The 25062-nt window shown below is 41.9% G+C and overlaps 1 protein-coding gene across 1 annotated transcript in view; it reads right to left on the bottom strand.

The window, feature by feature from the left end:
• Positions 1-5651: 5651 nt before the first annotated feature.
• USP12 (ubiquitin specific peptidase 12) overlaps positions 5652-25062 on the bottom strand; it is a 48541-nt gene continuing 29130 nt past the window's right edge. Inside the window, exons 4-9 of the mRNA XM_029210320.1 lie at positions 22185-22414; positions 18592-18668; positions 18397-18480; positions 11304-11501; positions 8750-8828; positions 5652-6720 (exon numbers count right to left, since the gene is read on the bottom strand). Coding sequence (XP_029066153.1) covers positions 6619-6720; positions 8750-8828; positions 11304-11501; positions 18397-18480; positions 18592-18668; positions 22185-22397 — 753 coding nt within the window. The 5' untranslated portion in view covers positions 22398-22414 and the 3' untranslated portion in view covers positions 5652-6618. The remainder of the gene's footprint in view (positions 6721-8749; positions 8829-11303; positions 11502-18396; positions 18481-18591; positions 18669-22184; positions 22415-25062) is intronic.

Here is a 25062-nt window from a genome sequence, read left to right as displayed (position 1 = left end):
CGTGAGCCATGGCCGCTGAGCCTGTGCGTCCAGAGCCTGTGCTCCACAACGGGAGAGGCCACAGCAGTGAGAGGCCCGCGTACTGCAAAAAAAAAAAAAAAAAAGCAAATGCTTATAAAGAAACCGTGGTATTCATACCGTGGAGTACTATGACCTAACCCCCAAGCCTGGCCCTCCTCCAGGGTTCTCAGCAGAAGGCTTCTGTCTCGTAAGCTGTGCCAGCGACACAAATCCAGAAGTCCTCCTAGACACTGCTCCCCTCGCCTGCACCCCAGCCAGCCCGCGGCAGAGTCCTGTTGCCCTGAAGCTTCATCACACACACACCCACTCTGGCCCCTCCAGACCCCTCTCCACACCACAGCTCAGGATTTCCTTCTCAGAGCACAAATCTCCCCACCCCTGCCTGCCTGCTTTGGGATAGGATCTTAAGCCTTATCTCACTTGGTAACTACATTTAGTAAATCAATGTAAGTTCAAACCGGTTCTCGTCAATAGCTTAATATATGGTAAAAGAGTAGATATGATGTATAGAAGTCCAGACACTACATCGCTCATACTTGGGTTCACGATAGGAACTTAAAATATACATCTTTTGGGCAGAGTGCAATAATTGAGATGGCTTTTAGAATGATAAATACATGTAATGCGGGGAAAATAGGTAAGATGCTTATATTTTCTGAAGCTTCCATGATCCCATCTAATCATCTCATCCACAGACAGGCCATTTTGTAAGTCTACTTTCCTCACCATCCTATCATCACTTTTTATTTTTCCTTAAATAAGTGCGACACTCTGGCAGGTTATTAAAAACTAACCAGTCAAGTCCAGCCAAGAAATTCTTTTTTTTTTTTTTTTTTTTTGCGGTACGCGGGCCTCTCACTGTTGCGGCCTCTCCCGTTGCGGAGCACAGGCTCCGGACGCGCAGGCTCAGCGGCCATGGCTCGCGGGCCCAGCCGCTCCGCGGCATGTGGGATCTTCCCGGACCGGGGCACGAACCCGCGTCCCCTGCCTCGGCAGGCGGACTCTCAACCACTGCGCCACCAGGGAAGCCCAAGAATTCATATTGCATCCTAAAACAAACTCCATTTGGAAAATGGTTCCTTCCTGAAGGGAAAAGCCACCAGCAAACAGAAGTTTCAGTAAATAGGTTATAAACAACACAAGTCATCATTTCTTTTATCACCCCAAAATGTGCACAGACAGTATGCGATCACTGTCTTGTTCCTGGGCCTTGCAGCGGGTGAGACTTTGGAACGACATGGCCGAGTACAGTAAAATCACGTCTCTTCTTCCGCAATCTTGTCAATGACCCAACATGCACTTTGCAGGATTTACTGGGCAAGGGTTGCACCACCGCACAAGGTAAGCCATCGCTCCTCGGTCACTTTTTAATGTCTTCTATCAAGTTGGCCACAATTCGGAGGTTCCTAAATCTGAAGAACCAGAGTGTTCTCCAAAGGAAAGTATTTTGAGAGACGGTGGAGTGCGTCTTTAATGCAGGGTAGGTTCACCCAAGGCCGTTGTGCCCGCACAAACTGAAGGAATACGAAATCAACTCCTGCCACCTGAAACCTAGAGACTGGTGTGCTTTGCTCAACCCACCTACCTCTTTTCAAGTCAGGGACAGGCGAAGGGGTGCTTCCCACCCTAATGACCAGTGCAATCTAGATTCTCCCTGCGGTAAATGATAGCACCCGACGTCCAGCTAGTTTAAAAGATGCAGGGCAGTGTGATGTGGAGCTAATACGAGCCCTGGCCTAGGATGCATGGCTCCCTGTCCGCCCTGTCCCTGCAGCCTCACGTGGGAAGGAGCTTGTTTTTCTAGCACAACCTCCGAGCCAGTCTAGGCACCCCACCTGCCAATGGTAAGACGCGCCTGCTCGAGGCTTCATTTCTTATCTTCTCTCACTGCAGAACCAACAGAGAGCTCTCCCTTGTACTTAAGGGCCTTTCTGCTCTTCCCACTGCTCTGTCCCAACTCAACCCTAGAAGCAAAACACCCCCTAGACGGCAGCCCTTCAAATGCTGTACGTAAAGACAAGAGTTCTGTCCCTCTTAAGTATCCCATGAGTATTCCTTAGATGATTTCACTTTCCGACAATGCTCCCAACAGGTCAACTCCAGATTGGCAGTGAACTTATAGAAACCCTGATCTAGAACTTCAGGTGAGTTCTAACACAGGCCCAAACCTGGATGATGAGAATCACCTGGGAGCCCTTGAGAACTCGATTTCTCATCTTCAGTCAAAATCTTCGGGGATGGATCTCGGGAATCTGAACGGTTGTAATTCCTCCAGTGATTCTGCTAATTATCCAGATTTGGGAATGACTTATCAGTAGAGTGGGACTGTTTTTTTGACCTTCAAAGAGTTTTGCTTCTTTGAAAACAATTAGAAGGTATGACGTTTTCATTAAGTCCTAGATCAGTTTAATTATAGGGCACATCATTGACAGCAGGTGAGGAAACTTAAGAAAGGAACCCAGTATTAAGGTGGATTATAGTTAAGCGGTATATGACGAATCGTGTAAGCTTGTTTCTTCAGAAATCAGGGGTCCATAGTGGCTGCTTGAGGGAGAATTCCTGAGAGTAATTTAGAACCTTCCACAGGGAAACAAGGGGTTCAGGTCCTCTGACACCTGGATCTACTACCTTCCAGCTGAGTGACTTTGGGAAAAATCACTCAACCTCTGAAAAGCCTTAGTTTCCTCTTTTGTAAAATGAACCTCATAGACACTGTCTTCAAGATGAATCTTTTAAAAAGGTAAAATGCTGAGTCCAGGGCCTATCACATGCTCAACTCAAAAATGATGGGTTATTTCAGGAGCTCTGGAGATTTAAAAAAAAAAGGGTTGTCACAGAAAACACATCAATGAGGAGAAGAGGAAGAGCTTTCAAATAACAGGCACAGGTACTGGAAGACAAGGGAACTTGGAAAACGGGAGGGGGTGGTCCTGGCTTTTCAACAGTCCACGAAAAACTCTTGAAAACAGACAGTGTCATTTACTCAAAGTTCAACACGATACAGATGATTGTCTCAGTTCCCCACCTCCGGGTGCTGTGTCCACTCTGAGAACAGTCCTTCAGAGACGTGAATAAACAAGAGCGCCTCCAGGCCAGGCTTCCGAAGAATGGTGAGGATAAATAAACAGCAGTCCCTCAACAGGTGACGAAGCTTCCAGTCCTCAAGTTCAAGTGCTGATTTTACAGGAGCAAGTACTACCCTGGAAGGGAGGAGGGGTGCTAGCAACAGTGACTGGTAAGATATCTTGCCCTCTGAGATTCTAAGTTTACATTTCTAAACTTGGGATTTGGGGAAAGACAATGCTACTAAATAAAGACAAATAAATGCAAGGTACGTGCTGAAGAAACACGCAGGCACGTACGGAATGCTATTTTACACAAATGGGATGTGTTCCGGGAAAATCTCTTTGGGTCACAAAAGTAGTAACTTCTGAGCAAAACCAGTAACACAGTGTCCGAAGTGTGTACTTCTAGTTTGCAAATGCATCTGAGGAAAAAAGGAAAAAACACACAAAACCCCACAAGCACAAATAAACCAACTTTAATAGATATTATTTTGTATTTATATAGCGCCTTCTTCAAGAACCTTAGATGCTTTACAGACATTATATCTAATCAATCCCCACAACAACCCTGTGAGGTAGGTATTACTCCCATTTTACAAGATAGGGAGACTGAAGCACAGAGAGGTTAAGTGACTTGCCCAAGGTCACACAGTTAAATTCACTGAGGAGCCAGGACCTGAGCGCCTTAGCCTCCCAACTCCCAGGTAAATACCTCATGAGAGAATCTTTATTGAAAAGTAGCTTTAAAGAAAGTATCAAGAGTAGTAAGTTATGGGAGTGAGGTCTTTCTACTACCGTCAAGGAAAGAAAAAACCCTACACGGATGGTCAGAGGCGACGAGACCCATATCTTACATTCCTCACCTCTTCTCTTTGCCTAAAGTCTCAGGGCTCCTGTCTCGAGCCAGCTTCTAAAGGTAAAGCCGCCAAGACAGAAGCCATGTGACTTAGAAGTGAGACTTAATTTAGAATATTTACTTTCAGTTATGATAATTTATAGAAATTTTTATTCCAATATACAAAATATGGGATAGTCATCCCAACAAACAAGTACACAGTTAGACAGCAATCAGCCACCATTTACAACTGAAACCCGCCCCTCAGTTCCATCAGTCGGACCAGCACACAACCTCACAACGTGTTCTATATGGGTCACTTTTCTTACTTACTATATCTGCATTTTTCCCCCCGACCCTAACCCTACATGTTTTTAAAGTATACTGTATTTCTGAGAAGCTTCAAAACATTTTACGTAGGTGCAGCTGCACTCAGAGTGTACAAAGAAAATTGACAACCATCACCCCATCATCCCCTCCTGACAAGTCATCCTATTAAAAAGGGTGTAGATGTGAACAGTGTGTGACTACCATGGAACTCAAAAACAACGCTAGAACTTGCTTTAATAGGAAATTTAACCTTGGCTTTTACTTCACTGTATGTTTTTTTAAATGCAAAATGTAAAAACAAACACAACATAGTATCCCAATGCTGTACCTTTATGCAAATGACTTCATCTATCTTTTTCATACATGTTGCGGCCCAACGCAAGGAAAAACTGGTTCAGCTTCACGTTACTCCTCGTCTCCATACTGAAAGCTGCAGAAATTTCGCTTTAAATTCCAAGACAATTTGGCTGAAGCCCTCAAAATAAAAAATGCATCCACCTCCGCAGCTATCACCTTGCCCACATTCTTGGTTGTGATTCTCTGTGCCATGGTGGTAGATCAGGCAGGCCATATGATTTGTACCAGAACCATTCCAGCCAGGGTAAGGCTTTAGAAACTGTCTCTTAAAAAGCAATCTGTCAAAATATATCATCATTTTCTCCCAGTACATCTGTTTCAACAGTCCCATTAGCTAAGTGACCCTGTTAAAGATCGATCCATGGAACGAACAGGTGAAGTCATTTCCTGAGCTAAAAGATACAGATAATAAATGTTAATAATAGCAGCAGACAAAACATTTTTTTGTTGCTTGTTTTTCAGATTCAACAGTATTAGTAAAATAAGTTTACAAAATTACAACGATTAAAAGAAAAAGATTCCTGCCTGGAAAAAACATGAATAAGGAACATCTAAGGCCTGATTGCTATTATCTTGTATATATATTCAATTATTTTCAGCAAGTTACATTCGGCCACCGTCAGACAACTTCTTGATGCATGGCAAAGTGTCAACTGCAACGGTTTACATACATCTTACATCACACATATTACTTCTTGAAACTGCCAACAGAATGAAGTCTTAAACACAAAGTTAAATTCCAATAACATCTGTAAAGGTGGAAGGGGAAAAAAAAAAAAAAAAAAAGACTTGCTTTCAAAGTACTTCTGGTCGACCTCATTAAAATGTAACCCTCACAGGGTCTGTTAGCTCTCCAGGAGCTGGGGCTGGGATGGATCACTTCTTTCCAGGATAAAGAACATTTGAAAGTAACGTAGCTGCTATGACATGAGTTTTCCAAACGTGGCCTCAACCTGAAGCAGAGCACTGACGAACTCTCAAGGCCGCACACCACTGCTGCACCAGGACTTCTTAGATCATTCCACAATGACAGGGAATTTGGGATAGTTTTTAATTTTACTGAAATTAAAACTGCATGAAATAACTGACAACTAGGACAAATATTTAGCCAGAGATATCAGTTCCTCCCGAAAAAGAATATGTACCTCCTCTCATTGCAATTTTTCTTAAGGTAACTTATGATTTAAAACAGAGTTTAAAATTCACCTTAAAAACAGAAACAAACAAAAGGATTAGTTAAACTGACAAAAACTAATAAAAATATGCTGAAATTTACTGACAGAATCATGGGCACTTCATACAATACTTAGACTCTACCAGTTTTAAGTAAAATAAATAAGGAAAAAAATTATAATTACAAAGCCAGTCTTTCCCCTTGGGGAAACAAAAAGCCACTTTTGACCAACTGTTCCCTAGATATACATATACTGTATATTATTATAAGCTTCTTCAGAGAAGCAAACGTATTTGTCTTCCTGACACTGGATTCTAGTATCTGTTAGTTTCTTTACATCAGGAAGGCAACTGCAAGTGTTGGGCCCAAAAGTATTTCTGGTTTACGCTTGAAAAGACCACCCAGTATTGCTTCTCGATGTGTTCAACCAGGCAAATGTATGCAGTGTGTTCAACATCATCTCCTGCAATTGTCAGTACAACCTCACAGATTCCTTTTCTTTCTACTGCACCCCCAAGGAGTTCAATCATTATTGGTGCAATTAATGAAGAGAAAGTGCATGTCAATTACTGGAAGGCTGTTTTACAAGAGGAGCTGGTATCTCTGATTTCACTGCCTTGTATGGAACTGCGCAGACAGCATGATACCTGAGCAAATCAATCAACTACCACGGTAGGAACAGCGTGTTAATCCAGTCTTTGCTTTACTGTGTGCAAAGTGTGCTACTGCCCCCTGAGCTTCCTGCATTTCTCTTTTCTTGGAACACTGGTGCTTGATCCTTTCCCAAATAACCAGAGAAGAAATGAGGCAGAAAGTCTCTCTTTATTGCGGTTCCCTCAGTCCCGGGACTGATAGAAAAGGATGTAGCCAGACTCAGAGTTCTTTGAGATATCTGACGTCAACCCGTAGAATTCTTCGATAGCTTGTGCATCTATTTTCTGTGAGGCAAAACATAAACTTTAGTACAAAGACAAGCTCTTTGAACTGCTTAAATGCAATAAAATCTTCAACCTTTCTTAGAATAATGCCTTTCATTTTCTCATTCATAAAACAGCTCTGCACAATCCAAATGGCTTAAATTAAAAAGACGGATGATGCCAAGTATTGGTGAGAATGTGGAACAAATGGAACTCTCATTCATAGCTGGGAGGAATGTAGAATGGCACAGATGCCGGGGAAAATGTTTAGCATCATCTTCTAAGGCTGAACATCCAATTACCCTGTGTGTGACCCAGCAATTCTATTCCTGGGTATAGGCTGAACTATAGGAAACCACTAATTGTCAACCATTGGGGACCTACAAAAATGGCTGTCTCATATGGTTCAATCTAAAATATACCCAAGAAAAATGAGGGCCTATGTCCAACAAAAGACTTGTACAAGGATAATCAAGGCAGTTTTATTTGTAATAGTCAACAATGGACAAAAAGTCAAGTTTCTAACGTGGTATATCCGTACAATGGAAAATTAGACAGCAATAAAGAAAGAACTACTATTGCAGGCAACAAGACTGAGCTGCACAGGTACTGATGAGTGAAAAAAGCCAGACACAAAAGCAGTCACACTGGATGAGCCCCTTGTATTCAAACACAGGCAAAATTCATCACAGTAACATAGTAAAATTCAAAATAGGGGATTCCAGGGGATGGTGGGTAGGGGAGGAAAGCTGTGGGTACTGACCAGGAGGAGGAATAAGGGAGCTTCTTGGGGTGTTGAAAATATACTGTATCTTGATCTAGATGGCGGTTATGTGTGTGTGTGTGTGCATGTGTGCATTCACGTAAAAATTTAAGTTGTTTAAAATTTGCATACTTTACTGTGCCTTATAGCTCAAAAAGTTATTTTGTTAATAGTGTGGTTTTTTTTGTTTTTTTTGTTTTTTTTTGCGATACGCGGTCCTCTCACTGTCATGGCCTCTCCCATTGCGGAGCACAGGCTCCGGACGTGCAGGCTCAGCGGCCATGGCTCATGGGCCCAGCCGCTCCGCGGCATGTGGGATCCTCCCGAACCGGGGCACGAACCCGCGTCCCCTGAATCGGCAGGCAGACCCTCAACCACTGCGCCACCAGGGAAGCCCTAGTGTTTTTTTTAAAACTAGCTCTGTTTGAAAGATTTCCCTTGTTTTATTCTAAACATTTTAAAAAGTTTTATTTATTCATCTATCTATCTATCCATCTATCTATCTATCTATGGCTGTGTTGGATCTTCGTTGCTGCACGTGGGCTTTCTCTAGTTGTGGCGAGCAGGGGCTGCTCTTGGTTGCTGTGCAGGTGTGAGGGCTTCTCATTGAGGTGGCTTATCTTGTTGTGGAACACAGGCTCTAAGCACGCAGGCTTCAGTAGTTGTGGCATGCGGGCTCAGTAGTTGTGGCACGCGGGCTCAGTAGTTGTGGCACGCGGGCTCAGTAGTTGTGGCTCGCGGGCTCTGGAGCGCAGGCTCAGTAGTTGTGGTGCACAGGCTTACGTGCTCCGCAGCACGTGGGATCTTCCTGGACCAGGGATCAAACCTGTGTCCCCTGCATTGGCTGGTAGATTCTTAACCACTGTGCCACCAGGGAAGTGCCTATTCTAAACTTTTTTTTTTTTTTTTTTTGCGGTATGCGGGCCTCTCACCGCCGCGGCCTCGCCCGTTGCTGAGCACAGGCCCCAGATGCGCAGGCTCAGCGGCCACGGCTCACGGGCCCAGCCGCTCTGCGGCACGTGGGGTCCTCCCGGACCGGGGCACGAACCCATGTCCCCTGCATCGGCAGGCGGACCCTCAACCACTGCGCCACCAGGGAAGCCCTCTAAACATTTTAAAGGTTAGCTGACCATTATAGCAATGGGACTGGATGTTAGGGAGCAAGAAGTAGAAATCAGACTACAATCTGAAGACCTGTCATATACAATGAGAAGCTGGAAGGAAAAAGTTAAGAGCAAAATACACACACAACTTTGAAGAAAAACAAGAAATCAGGAAACTACTTACTTCTACAATGTCGTCATCAAACAACAACCAAAAATCATGACTCTTAACTATTGCAATATAATGGCCTCGATTGGGACCACTAAAACAAAGAGAAATAAAAGTTAATTTTATACAAAGTTTATTAGCATTGCTCTTCTATGCCCTATATTCCACGTTCTGTAAAGTAGAAAAACTGAAACAGATAAAAATATTCCTTACCTATTCTTTCCCCCGAAAGATCAAGCTACATTGATCTGAACTGGCATTCAATTTTAAGACCAAATAATCAGTACTCTACTTTGAGAGATATAACCAGTATTCTCTTTATATAAAGCTATACTATAAAATTCTTTGTGCCTTTTAAAATTATTATTATTTTTTTTTTTTTGCGGTATGCGGACCTCTCACTGTTGTGGCCTCTCCCGTTGCGGAGCACAGGCTCTGGACGCGCAGGCTCAGCGCGGCCATGGCTCACGGGCCCAGCCGCTCCGCGGCATGTGGGATCTTCCCTGACCGGGGCACGAACCCGCGTCCCCTGCATCGGCAGGCGGACTCTCAACCACTGCGCCACCAGGGAAGCCCTAAAATTATTATTTTTGAAGTAATTTTCCAATTTACTTCTATAAAAGATTGAAATAAAAATTTCTAGCATTTTTTGAGGGGAGGAGAGGTGATCACAGGCAGAACATGCTGAATTAAACTACAAAACAATGCATGTAGAGTTATTTCTGAGTCTTAACCCTCGGCAATAGTTTTTCTTGAGGAAGGATTCCATGTGATGCTGGAAAAAGTAAAGATATCAAATCCTTGGCTCTGAAATCAAGCTCCAACTTCATAAACTTCTTTAAACAAGTGACTTTTTTTTTTAGTATTATTGGTGCTAGCTTTGAGTACTTAACTCTTAGCACCATTATAATTATTATAATTGCCTCTGCATCTCATTTTCAACAAATCTGGAATACAGAAATCTAGAAAAATGTAAAAATAAAGGTGGGATTATTTCTTTTAAAAGAAATTCTTTTTTTTTTTGGCTGTGCCTCGTGGCTTGCAGGATCTTAGTTCCCTGACCAGGGATCGAACCCCGTGTCCCCTGCAGTAGAAGCGCAGAGTCCTAACCACTGGACCGCCAGGGAAGTCCCTAAAAGAAATACTTTACAAAGAACACGTCAAAGATTTTTAACCTCTCCCAGTTTAAGTATGACTCACTATAAAAGCTTATATATACTTTTTAAATCAAATTATAATTCTACCACAATTATTATATTACAGACTTTGAAGTAATTTTCAACACAGATTATTCTTTATGGTGAATACTATTTTAAAAGTAGCAACCTCAGATATAAGAATAAGCTGCCTCCAAGTTTCCTCAGATCTTTGATTCCATAGTTGAGATGAATATCTTAGGTGACAAAATGACACAAAGAGAGTACTTTTTCACTGTAGAGGAAAATACCTCAAAACTTAAAAAAAAAACACCACTTTTTATGCTAAAATAAACCTCCAGTCTGATCATTACACCAGGGCTCTGTAAGGTACCCGATGTCGTTTTCCTCTGTTCAGATGTCATCGCTCTTCTTTAGAAACATCATGCTCCAAAAATGGAAAACAAAGATTACTGCTGAGGATAAGAGGCAGGAGATGGGCTGACACAGACCATGGAGGTTAAAGACTGTGACAGAAGTGGACTCCCTCGCAGCTGTCCTGACATATTCTGAGCAGAAAGCTGGGAGAGGGAGGGACAGCTAAGGAGAGGCTGGAGTACAACACGCTGTTAGTACAAGTTTCCAACAGCCAGGGGGAAAAGGATGAGTGACCTGTTTTAAAATTATTACAGGAGGAAATTCCCTGGAGGCCCAGGGGTCAGCACTCGGCACTTTCACTGCCAGGGCCTGGGTTCCATCCCTGGTCGGGGAACTAAGATCCCACAAGCTGCACAGTGCGGCCAAAAATAAATAAATAAAAAATAAAATTATTACAGGAAATTCTAAATAGTCAATGAAGACTGTATGTTCCAAATATAAATGTTGATTATGTGACACTCCTGTGGTTTGAGAATTTTTTGAGCTATTCTATAAATTAAGATCTATAGATGAGATAGTACACTCTATTGGCTAACAGGAAACACACGGACTTATAAAATCAGGAAGCTTATCTTCGAAGATTATCTCCAAAACCTTTTAAAGTGTTTTTCACAATCATTAACATGATGAACATATCCAGTTAATCTCAGAAAGAACTTATTTTGTAAAATCGCTTTAAGCAGTGTTTTTTTTTTTTTTACCAATAATCAAGAAAAAAGGAAACGAAAAACTAACAGGACTTCAAGTTCCCAGAATAATATTTAAATAATAAGAACAAGTATCAAATCCAGGCAATAACACACTATTTTAATATGTAAAGGTTTTAAGAAGGAAATGGTAAAATGCATCTGAAATATCCATTTGAAATAAACTTATTTTCGTCCTACAGCACCGAGGGCTACGGAAGCCTCCAAAGGGCCTGCATATCCGAGCATCCTGTGCGTGCACCTGCCCACCACCGAGCATCCTGCCACCATGGCCCACGGCCCCGTTACCTTCCACAGTGAACCACGACGGCCACGAGGTCGTACATTCTGTCAGGATTGGTTGCATCGCCTGAAGTGTTAAATAGACGAAGTTCTAAAGGAAAAACTACCCGGTAAGAAAGTTTTGTGTATCGATGGAGTTGATCCATGTATTTAAATCTTTTCAGATGCAGAGCTAGAATCATGGGCAGCTTTTTAACTTTCATCCTGTTAAAATAAACATGAAAACAAAATTTCATAAGACGTTCACCATGTCCTTAAAAGAACTATCAAACTTCACGATTCAAGTAACAGTTGATAGTTTTCATAGCCTGGCACTGCCCACTTGTACATATTTCTACCCATGACTTTTGTATTAGCAAAGCAAAATTCTGAAAGTCTTAAGACGGCCCCTGCCCCCCATCATCACCAAACCACATAATCTGACACAGCACTTGGTACGGCTCCCAAAGAGATATGATGGCACATTCCTTTATTAACAACTCTGTACTTCTGAAATATAGGTCACTGTGCCCGCTGCAGGAAAAAGCAGTTCCTTAAGGCCGCTCACTCCTTCGGAGGTGAATGGAGGCTGAGATCCATTTGTTCTATTCAGCTATATAATTCAGTAACAGGCTGAGAGCAGGAGACAGTGAGAAAAGCATTAAAGACCATCCATTAAAGGCGTTTGCCAGAGACAAGGAACAGCTCCTTAGTAAGAGCGGTGGCTGCGTGCACCCTGGAAAGGGAATAAAATAACCTGGAAACGCAGGAGCGAGGCTTTCACCTGTAAAGCACGGGCCTCCCCATCCCCCCACGCCCTGAAGGACCCCTCCGGGCAGCCTCTCCCCGAGATGCCTCTGCTCCCCCATTTCACTTCAGCGCCGACGCCTGATCTTCTGGCGCAAATAGCTGCTCTCCTCAACCCTCCATCAGCACTTCACACAGTCACTTCACATCTGTACAGTTTATTACACTATAAAACATTGAGATGATTACGGGTCGTTCTCTTCTAGGGTCTGGACTCCGGACGGACAGGAACCATCTCTTTTATTATATTTATCCATCTAGCACACCTAGGTACTTGACAAACACTAGAGAACTGAATTCTGTGTGCGTTCAGTGAGGCAAAACACTTTTCGTGATTAAACAATGACACTTAGTAAACCTCTGCCTCTGCTGAAGTGAAAACAACTCATGTTATAGCGTCATTCTAGGTCTGCGTTCTACAGGTCTTACCTGTGGTGCGACAGCTGATTCCAGAAGTGTTTATTAACCTGGCTTTTGGAAAACATCAGCGAAAATAAACGTAAAACCTAATCCTTCCTGGAAAGCAATCGAGCAATACGAATCAACAGCCTTTGTGGCCTCTGCCTCAGTAATCGAAACTAGATATATCATCTCAAATACAAGACTTCTGAGAAGAATTCAGTTCTGGAGTTATTTTATATTGTGAAAAAGTGGGAGAATCCTAGCTATTCAACAACGTGAAACGCTGAAATACATTACAATACAAACACAACAGAATATTTTACAACTTCAAACAATGCTGTTGAAAGTTTCTAAATGGCATGGGAAAATACTTACGGAAAGTAAAAAAGTCAAGATATATATTTATATATACAGTAATCCAACTCTTAAACATCAGTTGTTCAATTAAACTGGTACAGAGTTGCTAAAACAAACTCTTTCAAAACAATAAAAGCAAACTATCCTTTGAAAATGTCCAGTGAGGTGCAAACCCACAAGGATTTTTCTAAGTGTTAAATATTTAGATACAGGCAGTTAAGATTAGGAAGAGGAGACAGATATGGCCTGGGGGTTAGGAAAAATGTGCTTTTAGAAATTAAGCCAGAGCAGAGGGGGAAAGGCCCAAATGGAGAAAACAGAACATGTCCAAATGCTGGCTTATAAAATACGCCCCATCAGACAACACGGGAGGAACACGAATCCTCCCAGCAGCACTTCTTCCCAGAGGAAACCCGACACTTGTGAAGAGACACAGGATAAAGTCAAACACAAATATTTGTGGAGCCACATTTTAAAGATGATGAGAGACTATCTCACAAAATTTTTCTCATACTGACATGGCTCAGGAAGAAATGAACACATAGATAAGCTGAGTCAAATTCATTATGGAGATTGTGAAGCAGAAGGAAGAACAAAGAAGTTGATTTCCTGCTTGAAACACCAATTCCACCAACACACCAAAGAATTGACAGGATTCTGGTTTTCCTTCCATTCAAACACGTGTGGAGAAAGGTGACCTTAGGGAGCTCCTGATCTGTCACTGTTGTTAAAAAAGTGGTCTCAGAATGTAATGTTTTCTCCAAAAGACAAATATGCTGAAGAAAAAAACGGGAGGACAGAGAACGTTTTTTTCCTTTTTAGTTAAAGTTTGAAATAGACATTGATTTTTAAAATGTATTGATTTATGTATGCATGCACGCATGCGTGCATGCTGTGCCGGGTCTTAGTTGCAGCACGTGGGATCTAGTTCCTTGACCAGGGATCGAACCCGGGCCCCCTGCATTGCGAGCACGGAGTCTTAAGCCCTGGACCACCAGGGAAGTCCCCGACATTGATTTTTATCTTCTGTAAACTGACCTATAAATTAATTTTCCATTTAGATTTTTTTAAATGGCATTTACACAATGATTAAAATTTGGATGAATTTATGATATACTTTTTCTTGCTTTTACATCTTTAAAACAATAAGGTGTGTTCATTTTGCACTAACGTAAGAGGTATTTACCTTCCTTTTATCTAATTATAATTAGATAATATCTAATCATAATTTAAAACTATTTTTTAAAAGTAGAAGGATGGAAAAAGACATTAACAAAGTCAGCAAAGCTGGCTCTGGCTGATTCTAATATCAGACAAAGTAGAACCCAAGCCAAGGAGTGTTACTATAGATAAAGAAGGACATTCCAAAAAAAAAAAAAAAAAAAAAGAAGGACATTCCATAATAAAGAGGGCCAACTAATCAAGAGGACACAATCTTCAAGTACCAAATACCAAATCTGATCGAATTAAAGAAATAAACAGATAAATGCACAGAGTTAAAGTCTTTAACAGACTTCTCTAACAAAAAAAGTCAGTAGGAATAGGGAAGGTACGAACAACCAAATTATGGATCTAATCAACATTTATGGAACACTCCATTTCAAACTGAAGAATATATGTTCTTCTCAAGTACAACTGGACATTCATTAATGTACTGGACAATGAAAGAAGTCTCAATAACTTCCAAAAGACAGAGATCACAGGATATATTTTCCTGACAAAAATTAAAAAACAAAAAATAGCAAAACCCCCCTGAAATATGGAAACTAAGCTATATACTTCTAAATAATCCATGGGACAAAGACAAAATCACAAGGGCAATTAGAATAGATTTTTAAATGGATGATAACGCAAATACAACATGTTAAAATTTGTGGGAACACAGCCAAAGCAGCGTTTAGAGGAAAATTTATAGCTTTAAATTTTTACATTAGAAAAGAAAAAGGGCAAGTCTTGACCACACAGAAAAGCTTAATAATTGTACATAAAATTCCACAGTTTCCTCTTATAAACTTAATGTCAAGCATGACTAACTGGGGCACATGGTGCAGGGGGTGAGGGGAACACGACCTATGACCATGTGTGACTGTCAGCAGACATTTAAGTTGCTTCCACCTCTTCTTGGTTATTGTAAATACTAGAGCAATGAACATGGGAATGCACATATCTCTTTGAAAATCCTGTTATCAGTTCTTTTGGATATGTACTTAGAAGCAGAATGCTGGATCATACGGTAATTCTATTTTTAATACTTTTGAGGAACCTTCACACTGTTTTCCACAGTGGCTGCAACATTTTACATTTCCACCAACAATGCACAGTTCCCTTTTCTGCATATCCTTATCAACACTCATTATTTTCTCTTTTTATTTGAAAGTGGCCATCCTAACTAATGTGAGGTGGTATCTTACTGTGGTTTTTTTTTTTTTTTTTGCGGTACGCGGGCCTCTCACTATTGTGGCCTCTCCCATTGCGGAGCACAGGCTCCGGACGCGCAGGCCCAGCGGCCATGGCTCACGGGCCCAGCCGCTCCGCGGCATGTGGGATCCTCCCCGAGCGGGGCACGAACCTGTGTCCCCTGCATCGGCAGGCGGACTCTCAACCACTGCGCCACCAGGGAAGCCCCCTTACTGTGGTTTTGATTTGCATTTCCCGGATAATTAGTTATGTTATCTTTTCATATGCTTGTTGGCCATCTGTATGTCATCTTTGGAGAAATGTTTACTCAAGTCCTTTGCCCAATTTTTAATTGGGTGATGTGGTTTCTACTGTTGAGTTGTGTGAGTTCTTTATATTCTGGATGTTAACCTCTTATCAGATATCTGGTTTTCAAGTATTTTCTCCCATTCTGTTAATATTCTGCAAATATTTTCTCCCATTCATATCATTTCATTCCGTTGTTTCCTTTGTTGCACATAAGTTTTTAAGTTTGATATAGTCCCATTTATCTGTTTTTGCTTTTGTTGCTTGTGCTTTTGGTGTCATATTCAAGAAATCACTGCCATACTCAACATCGTGAGGCTTTTTTTCCCCCCCTATGTTTTCTTCTAAGAGTTTTATAGTTTCAGGTGTTATGGTTAGGTCTTTAACCAATTTTGAGTTAATTTTTGTGAATGGTATGAAGTAAGGATCCAACTTCAATCTTTTGCATGTGGATACCCAGTTTTCCCACCACCATCTGTTGAAGATCATTGAGCATATAAATGCAGGTTTATTTCTGGGGGGCAGGGGTGCGGTGATAAGCCTGGCTACCTACAGGGGCACTGACCAAACTATTAAATATATAAGGATAAAATATATATATATATATATATATATATATATATATATACACACACACACACACACACACACATAAGGATAATGGGAGCCAATCTGTACTGTCAGAGGAGGGGCTTACAAATATTAAAAAGGAGAAAACCAGAATAAACCCTATGGTGTTGGATGAAACTGGAGGTACTGTTGTGAATTTGTGGTTTTTCGATACAGATAGACCAACAGATAAATAAGTACAGATGTAAATATGTGTACATATGTACACACACGAGCACGCATGTCCTCCAGCTCTGTTCACTAAGTGGGCCCAGGAACAGTGACACGGCAACGGCAACGAGCACACCTATACCACGGTCCTGGTTTTTAAACGTTATTCTCCCCCTAAAAGGAACCAGGGCTCCTTCGAGAAACGGCTGGTACCAGTGTGGGGGGGGCAAGGAAGGTACAAAGCGAGCCTGGACATCTTGTTGCACTACAGAGTAAAGAGGGGCTGGAGAACAAAGGGACGGGACAAAAGACACCAGAGGCAGCGGGAAGGGGCTCCTGCTGGCCAAATCGGGATAATGTGAACATGAAAATAAACGGGACAATCATCACCCACAGGATAAAACAGGAATCTCTGAGTCCTCACTGAGATTTAAAAAATGAAAAAAACTGTAAATATCCCCATTTCTCACCAAACTTTCAATCTCAAAATACATATGAATTACAACTGGGGAAAAGCACAGCTTCACAGTGAAGAATCCTGGGAGACAGCACCTTAAGTCAAGTGTCCAAAGAGAACAGTACCAGTCACGGGATGTGCAAGACAGAGTCCCAGAGCAGGCCTCAGACTGTCCTCGGAAAGGCCGGGTGCAAGGATGGTCCTGGGCTAACATCTGGGAACTTGATCGGGGGGTGTCCCCACTGTTCCCTAACTGACAAGCGTGTCTCGATGCCCCTGAGAACTGTCTGTGCAAATCATCTGGTTTATGCTGAACACCTGCTTTCCTTCTGGGAGCCTGGAATTTTGGTACATGCCAGGCAGAGGATGCCTACGTGTCCAGCCCCCAATAAATCTCGGCCACCGAGTCGGTGAGGAGCTTCCCTGGGAGACAACACTTCTCCCATGTTGTCACATTTGATGCTGGAGGAACTAAGTACGTCTGTGTGACTCCACGGGGACAGGACTCTTGCAAGCTGGCCTGGCTTCCCCTTGGCTGATTGTACTTGTCCCCTTTCCCTGTAATAAATCTCAGCTGTGAGCACGACTATATATGCTGAGTCCTGCAAGTCCTTCTAGTCAGTCACCAAATCCAGGAGTGTCTTGGGAACCCTGACACTTGACACATATGAGAATCGTGTGCCATTTAAAAGAACACAATGAGAAGAACACAGCATCACTTCTGTGTGATTCCTGCCCAAAATACATAACCTGAACCTAATCATACAAAAACATGAGACAAACCCAAAGAAGAACATTCTATAAAATAACTAATCTGTAATTTTCAAGTGCCAAGATAATGAAAGTCAAGAAAAGACCAAGGAACTGTTCTAAATGTAAAAAAGACTAAAGAGACATGAATACTAAATGCAATGTGTAATTCTGGACTGGATCCTTTTTTCTATAAAGGACATTATTGGGATATCTGGTGACACTAAAATAAGGTCTATGATAATAGTAACACATCAGCGTTACTTTCCTGACCTGGATGGATACAGTACATAGGAGACTTCCTTTTTGGTAGGAAACAGCTACCCAAGTGGCCAGGATCTCGGGACATCATATCAGGAACTCACTCTCAAATGGTTTAGGGTAAAAAAAAAAAAACACTGTTAGTATTGTTCACGCAACTTTTCTGAGCTTGATCCAAAATAAAAAGTAAAATAATCAGGATGATGATTCAATTCCTTGATACCAAAATACCGTCTTCATAATAATATACTGAGGGAAGGTACAAAATCCTATGTAGGAACAGTGGAAACTAGAGTGAGGGTGAGTAAAGTACTTTCCCCTCATCCTTCCTCACCAAGAAGAAGTCTACATTATCAAGAAAGCTTCAAAGCAAAATATTTTAACTGTATTGGTTTATGATTATTAAACAATCACTAAATGCAGAAAGTCACCTGAGGGTACAGAGTTGGATACTGTTTATCTAGGAATTACCTAATGAGTCTGAGCTGTTGGTGACGAAAGAATGTTTTCTCATCGCAAATTGTCATAGATCGCTTTCAGCTAGAAAAGCCCATCCACAACACTGCCAAAGAATCACTATAAATGTTAAAAACACTGACTTACCGTTTGTGTGCTTCCTGTTTGCTGCGGCATTCTTCACAGTAGTATTTGTATTCACTGCATAGAGTTTCTGTGTTGCTAAAACCCCTGTGTAAAACACAAAATAACTGTGTCTATACCAGAAAGTTATGTATTCATTTAAAAATATTCTAAACCCAAAGACAGTCATTACATGTCAAAATAAATAACTGCACTTACCTTAAGCAGTGAGTAATGGATGTGTTTTGTTCCACGTCAACAGAAAGGTCTAAAAAATCTTCATCTTTGCTGCTTATCTGTAAAAATAGGGAAATACTTTTGATTTCTTCTTTTTTTTTAAACATCTTCACTGGAGTATAATTGCTTTACAACCTTTGATTTCTTTAATCACTGTTCCAAAATGATAGAATTAAGTGCACTCTATTATTAGTATTATTAAGTATAATTAAAAGAATCCTTTTCCCCCCAAGTTATCCAAAAGGACACTGAATGAATAACTTTCATTATATGTAGAGGTAAAACACCGAAGTGCACCTGTGACTGATTTTCTTACTGGCAAAGGCTAGTGTGATGTGAAATTCCATTACTTCTCCTAATCTTGGTAATACTGTGAAGCATAAAACAAACTGTACCATATACACTATTTCTTAAAAAACACAGGCCAAGACTGAATGAGAATGTTTGGCAAAGGATGTGATATCTGTATTGTTTTATCATTTAAGAAAAAAATTTAGCCCAAAATGCCGAACTGTAATCTTCACTTATGACTTTCTTTTATTTTCCCCCAAAATTGAACAATGTTCTGTTTGAATTATGCATAAATCATCTTATAAAAATGAAGTTACTATTTATTCATCTGAACTGGAGTAGGACAGAACTTTAGTCATCATTTTTCCTACGTGCAAGGAGACGACGCGATGCAATGGGAGGGACCTCCGACTCGGTTCCCGGGGCCTCCCACTCGCAACAACTCTACACCCGCTGATGGTTTGTGATGACTTTTCAATACAACACCAAAAGCATTTAAAGAACATCGAAAGCATTTCCATGAAGTAAAAAACTGGACTTTATTAAAATTAAAATTTAATACTTAAAATTTAAAACTTCTCATCTACCAAAGACACGGTTCAGAGGATGAGAAGACAAGCCACAGACCGGGAGGAAATCTCTGCAAGAGACACACCTGATAAAGGACTGGTATCCAAAATATACGAAGAACTCTTAAAACTCAACAACAGGAAAACAAACAAACCTGATTTTAAAAATGGGTCAAAGACCAGTACAGATACCTCACCAAAGAAGATGTACAGATGGCAAACAAGCACATGAAAAGATGCTCCACATCATATGTCATCAGGGAAGTGCATATTAAAACAACAACCGGACACTACTACACATCTACAATAGAACAGCTAAAATCCAAAACGCTGACGACAGCACCCGCTGATCAGGATGTGGAGCAACAGGAACTGTCACTCATAGCTGGCGGGAATGTGCAATGGCGCAGCCACGCTGGTAGCTCCTCACACAACTAAACATACTCTTCTTACCACACGATCCAGCAACTGTGCTCAGCGCTGTACTGACCAAGGAGGCTGAGAAGTTATGCCCACACAAAAACCTGCACATGCACGGTCATAACAGCTCTGTTCATAATTATCAAAACTTGGAAGCAACCTACATGTCCTTCAGTAGGTGAATGGATAAACTCTGGTACCTCCAGACAATAAATCGTAATTCAGCAGTAAAAAGAAATGAGCTGTCAAGCTGTGACCAGACATGCAGGAACCTCAAATACGCACTGCTAAGTGAAAGAAGCCAATCTGCAAAGGCTGCATACTCTGCGGTTCCAACCACATGGCATCTGGAAAAGGCAAAACTATGGAGGCAGGAAAACAAGCAGCGGCTGCCAGGGGTTGAGGAGGAGGGAAGCAGGCATCCGTGGAGCACAGAGTGAAGCCACTCTGCAGGATACTGCAGTGATTGACACATCATTATACGTTTGTCAAAACAAAGAGAAATCAAAGAACAGACAGCACCAAGAATGAACCCTTATGTAAACTATGGATTTCAGATAATAACGTATCGACATTGGCCCATCAACTGCAACAAATATATCTTACTAATGCCAAGGATGTTACCATTAGGGGGAAGTGGGGAGGGGGGCAATGTGGGAACTCTCTGTACTTTCCACTCCATTTTTCTTAAATCTATTTAAAAAGAAAAAAAAAAAAAAAAGAGTTCCTTATTAGTCTCTGCCAGTATAAGTTTATCTGATTCAGTTAACCGAGTAGACTACGTTATTCTTTCCAACATCCATAAAGCATTTCCCTTACTTTTCTAGCTTGTGGACTCTTTTCTAGTTGACCACGCTACTCTCCTCCACTATTAAAAACTAGCAGTACAACCATCACAGTAAAGACTGGACTGGGCAAAAATCATCAGTGAATGCTAAGTCTGGGAGGAGATTTTGATGAGGAACAAGAGTATCTGTGTCTCCCACAGTCTCCCTACTAGTTACAAGGGCATAAAAAACAGTCATTATGAAGTGGAGAAACTGAACAACATCGTGAATCGGAGATCAAAATTAATTTTACCAACGAGGGGCAGAAGGAACTGTGTGCCTGTATGTGATATCCTGACGAGGACATATTAACTATGAATTGTTCCGGCCAAGAATGTACAAACCGGGGCTTCCCTGGTGGCGCAGGGGCTAAGAAACCGCCTGCCAATGCAGGGGACACAGGTTCGAGCCCTGGTCTGGGAAGATCCCACGTGCCACGGAGCAACTAAACCCATGCACCACGACTACTGAGCCCACGTGCTGCAACTACAACTACCGAAGTCCGTGTGCCTAGGGCCCGTGCTCCACAAGACAAACCACCGCAATGGGAAGCCCGCGCACCAAAACAAAGAGTAGCCCCCGCTCGCCGCAACTAGAGAAAGCCAGTGTGCAGCAAAGAAGACCCAACGCGGCCAAAAATAAAAAGTTAATTAATAAAAGAAAAGAAAAAAGAATGCACAACCTGCATCTAATTAGAAGGAAACATCAGGCAAACTTGATACGAGGAATGTTAGATTAAAAGGGGGAGGGGCACAGTCTTTAAAAATGTAAGTATCATAAAAGAGAAGAAGACTATGAACATGTTCCAGATTGCAGGAGGCTAAAGGAAGCATGGTGACCACATGCGACGCAAACCACTAAACTCTAAAACCAGACCCTGTGCTGAGAGGGGGCTGTGCTGTAAAGGGGGTCAGTGGCAGAACTGGATAAAGGTGCCTAAGTGAGAGTCTGACCTTTCATTCGTCAAGGGAGAACAAGGTAAGAACTTAACAGGAGGCCTGCGTTATCCGACCCTACGAGTAAATCGTTTTCAAGAGATTTACCTATTGCTCATCTTTACAAACTACCCAGCAAGTGGGTAGTTTCCCTCCTTAAGTGTACACAGGAGGCTTCAGCTTTTATTCCAACCATAAACAACAAACATAATTGTAGGAAAAGAAGCAACAAATTAATATACTTCCCTGACCTGTAGGTTTTACACGCTCAACTAAGACTATAATTTCCAGAATATGGCTCTACGGTCTCTTGTAGTGAAACAAACTCAAATAGTTCAAACAGCAGCAAGTGTTTCTCTGCCACCTCAGTATTCACTATTAACAAGCAGACGACTGAGAGGCACATCTGTCACAGTCATATACTCTACACCTGAGGATTACAACTTCCCAGTTCATCTCTCATACCCACTCTCAAAGAATACTTCATATAATGGATGAGATTTGTTCTACACGAAATTTTATGATATACTTACAGTCTCACAAGTAAGACATCTGGTTTCATTAGTTAATGTTCCCTGAAAAATCTCATGAACCCACGTTGGGTCTGGTGTGCTGTTGTTGTTTTCACTGTCAATATTCCCGTTGGGCAAACGACCATTCTGCTTTTCCTGCTTTCTCTCTTCCTGTAAGATGTCGGCGATCGTGTTCAACAGGTAATTCAAGAACTCGTGGGCATCCTGCTGCATGTAGTTGTCAAAGAGCTCTGAAAATAAGCGTATTTCAGAATTAATCACTTCATGAAAAAACTAAACTAAAAAAAAGAACAGTATTCCATCAGAGCTAAGTAAAATGTTTGGAACTGTTAGAGTAATGTACAAGAAATAGGTATCTTTCACATATACACATTATGACTGAATTTGGAGAAAACAGAGTTACGATGAAAGGGAATCTTTAAAAGAATACTAATAGGTCAATGAGAAAAGAGCAAAACCTATCCTCACACATAATGTACTGAGGAGATAAGAAACAACCGCTTTTTATTAACTCATTTAATCTATTACTCCACAAATATTACAACATGGCAAGTTTTTTTTATTTTTGGCTGCTGCATTGGGTCTTTGTTGCTGCACGCGGGCTTTCTCTAGTTGCAGCGAGCGGGGGCTGCTCTTCGTTGCGGTGCGCGGGCTTCTCACTGCGGTGGCTTCTCTTGTTGCAGAGCATGGGCTCTAGGCGCGCAGGCTTCGGTAGTTGTGGCACGTGGGCTCAGTAGTTGTGGCTCGCAGGCTCTAGAGAGCAGGCTCAGTAGTTGTGGCGCACGGGCTTAGGTGCTCCGCGGCATGTGGGATCTTCCCGGATCAGGGATCGAACCAGTGTCCCCTGCATTGGCAGGCGGATCCTTAACTACTGCACCACCAGGGAAGTCCCAACAGGGAAAGTTTTAAAGTAGAAGCTGGACAACCTCTTGGCAGTGCCAACGCAAATGCATAAGAACCACAGAGGAAGTTGTTAACATTAAAAAATACTGGGCCATACATGCTAGAAATTCTGATTAAGTCAGAGATGAGGCCTGGAACCTGCACTTTTCAAAGCTCCTCCAGGTGACTCTGCTGTGCAGTCAGGCTTAGGGAACAAAGGCATCATGAACTACCTATTTAATCCAGAGAATCTCTAAGGCCCCTTCCAAATGTGAGGTCTGTAACTCTGTGGAACGTTTCCTGTAGTTACAGGAATAAGTAAATGTCGTGGAAACCTGAGGGTCGCTAACATTAAGTGCTTGACCTGTGCTTGCATCACGCACCCTGAGCCTGAAGAGGAAGGACTTCAGGGGCAGGGTCTCATGCCCTGTGACATTGCTATTAACGGTATTTCACAAGCGAGGAAAGGGGATCAAGTGGTAAAGTCACTGCCAGGAAGCGGCAGGGCCCGGATTCAAGCCAGGCCGTCCGGCCCCAGCGAGCCACATACAGGCAGCCGGGGCCACCTGGCCACACAAGGCGCCCGCGGTCCAGCCAACAAAAAGCACTCAGATGACCACCCAGTCAGGAAGCTTCACCTTCAGAGCTTCCGTAAACATTTAATAAGTGCCAGGAAGTTCACAGTTTACAGTTTTTTAAACGATAGAATAGAAATTGAGAAGAAAATTTAAGGAGAGCCTTCCTAAAATAAAAGGAATTAAAAAATTACATTTTAGAAGAGCTACAGACATGACTGCATAAAACTAAGTTCCATGCATTAGAACTCATTGAAAAAGTTAAAAACAGTGAAACCTGAAAGTTATTAACATCTTCAACGTATAATATAAAGAGTTTATCTCAACACAACAGAAAATAAAAAGTTGGCAAAGGACTTGAAATCAACAGTTTATAGAAACAAAACTCAAAAGTTTAAATAAAACACATGAAAAAACATTCAACCCCACTGTAACGAAAAAGGTCTTGATTTTCCTGTCTCTAAAATGGAATACCATCTTCCTCTGCAAGGTTATTATAAAGATAAAATGGGAGCAAGTGAAAATATTCATTTTCATGAATATTAAAAGAAAATAATGATTTTAATCTAGGTGTCAAAAAAGATCTTTGAAAAGTATCACATTTAAGATGCAGGTGCTAGAGCAAGACTGTCTGGATCCATCCTGTGGTTCCACCTCTGGTCACGGGCATGTCACAGGCCAACACAATGATGCTAGGACTGCACCTGGAGCCACACTTCACTTCTCTGCTGTAAGTCTGTCCTGAGGGGTTTGATGATTAGCCTTAAACAAACTCCCTATGTTATTTTTAAGAACAATAAAAGCCCTGAGTCCTAAGAGTTCCTGCGTTAGTCCATGTGGACTTAACCTCTAACTGATCTTTAATTTGCTGTACTGCGTGTTGTGTCTTCTGGGTTTTGCCCACGAGGGACAGTGGATCCAAAGCATCTGACACCACTCCCACCACCTGCTCCGGCAGACGTCACTGCACACCACCCACACCGTGAGACGCCTGCACCTCTGCAAACCCTCCGGCCATCCTCTCCGTCTCCGAGATCAAGCCAAGTCATGCTCGGAACCCTCAGATGGTGCCGCCAATGGACTGGTTTATGCCAAAGCTGAGGTAACTGAGGTCAATGACTTTTCCCCTTGCCTCTCAAGGCAATAACCTCCATCCCTAAGAGCACCACCCTGCCCCTCACCCCAGTCTCCTAGTCGCCACTATTATTGTACCTCATTTCCTTCCTCATCCTTGGGATTTTCTTCTTTCGCAACCCTTTGTCTGCTGTTCCTTCTAAGAGCTGCTTTCTGTTCTAAACTCCCCATTTCTTCAACCTTTGGCATCTTCTAGCTTCCTGCTGCCACCCCTAAACCACGACACTTTCACTTGCATATAAAAACTCTCCCTCAATCAAGAAAGCGCGTAAGGTCTGGCCACCCTA

This window comes from Monodon monoceros, unplaced genomic scaffold, assembly GCF_005190385.1.
Source record: "Monodon monoceros isolate NGI ecotype Baffin Bay Population unplaced genomic scaffold, NGI_Narwhal_1 Super_Scaffold_8, whole genome shotgun sequence".
NCBI classification, from domain to species: domain Eukaryota; kingdom Metazoa; phylum Chordata; class Mammalia; order Artiodactyla; family Monodontidae; genus Monodon; species Monodon monoceros.
Note: the sequence above shows the minus strand (reverse complement) of the source record. Positions and strands in the feature narration are given on the sequence as shown.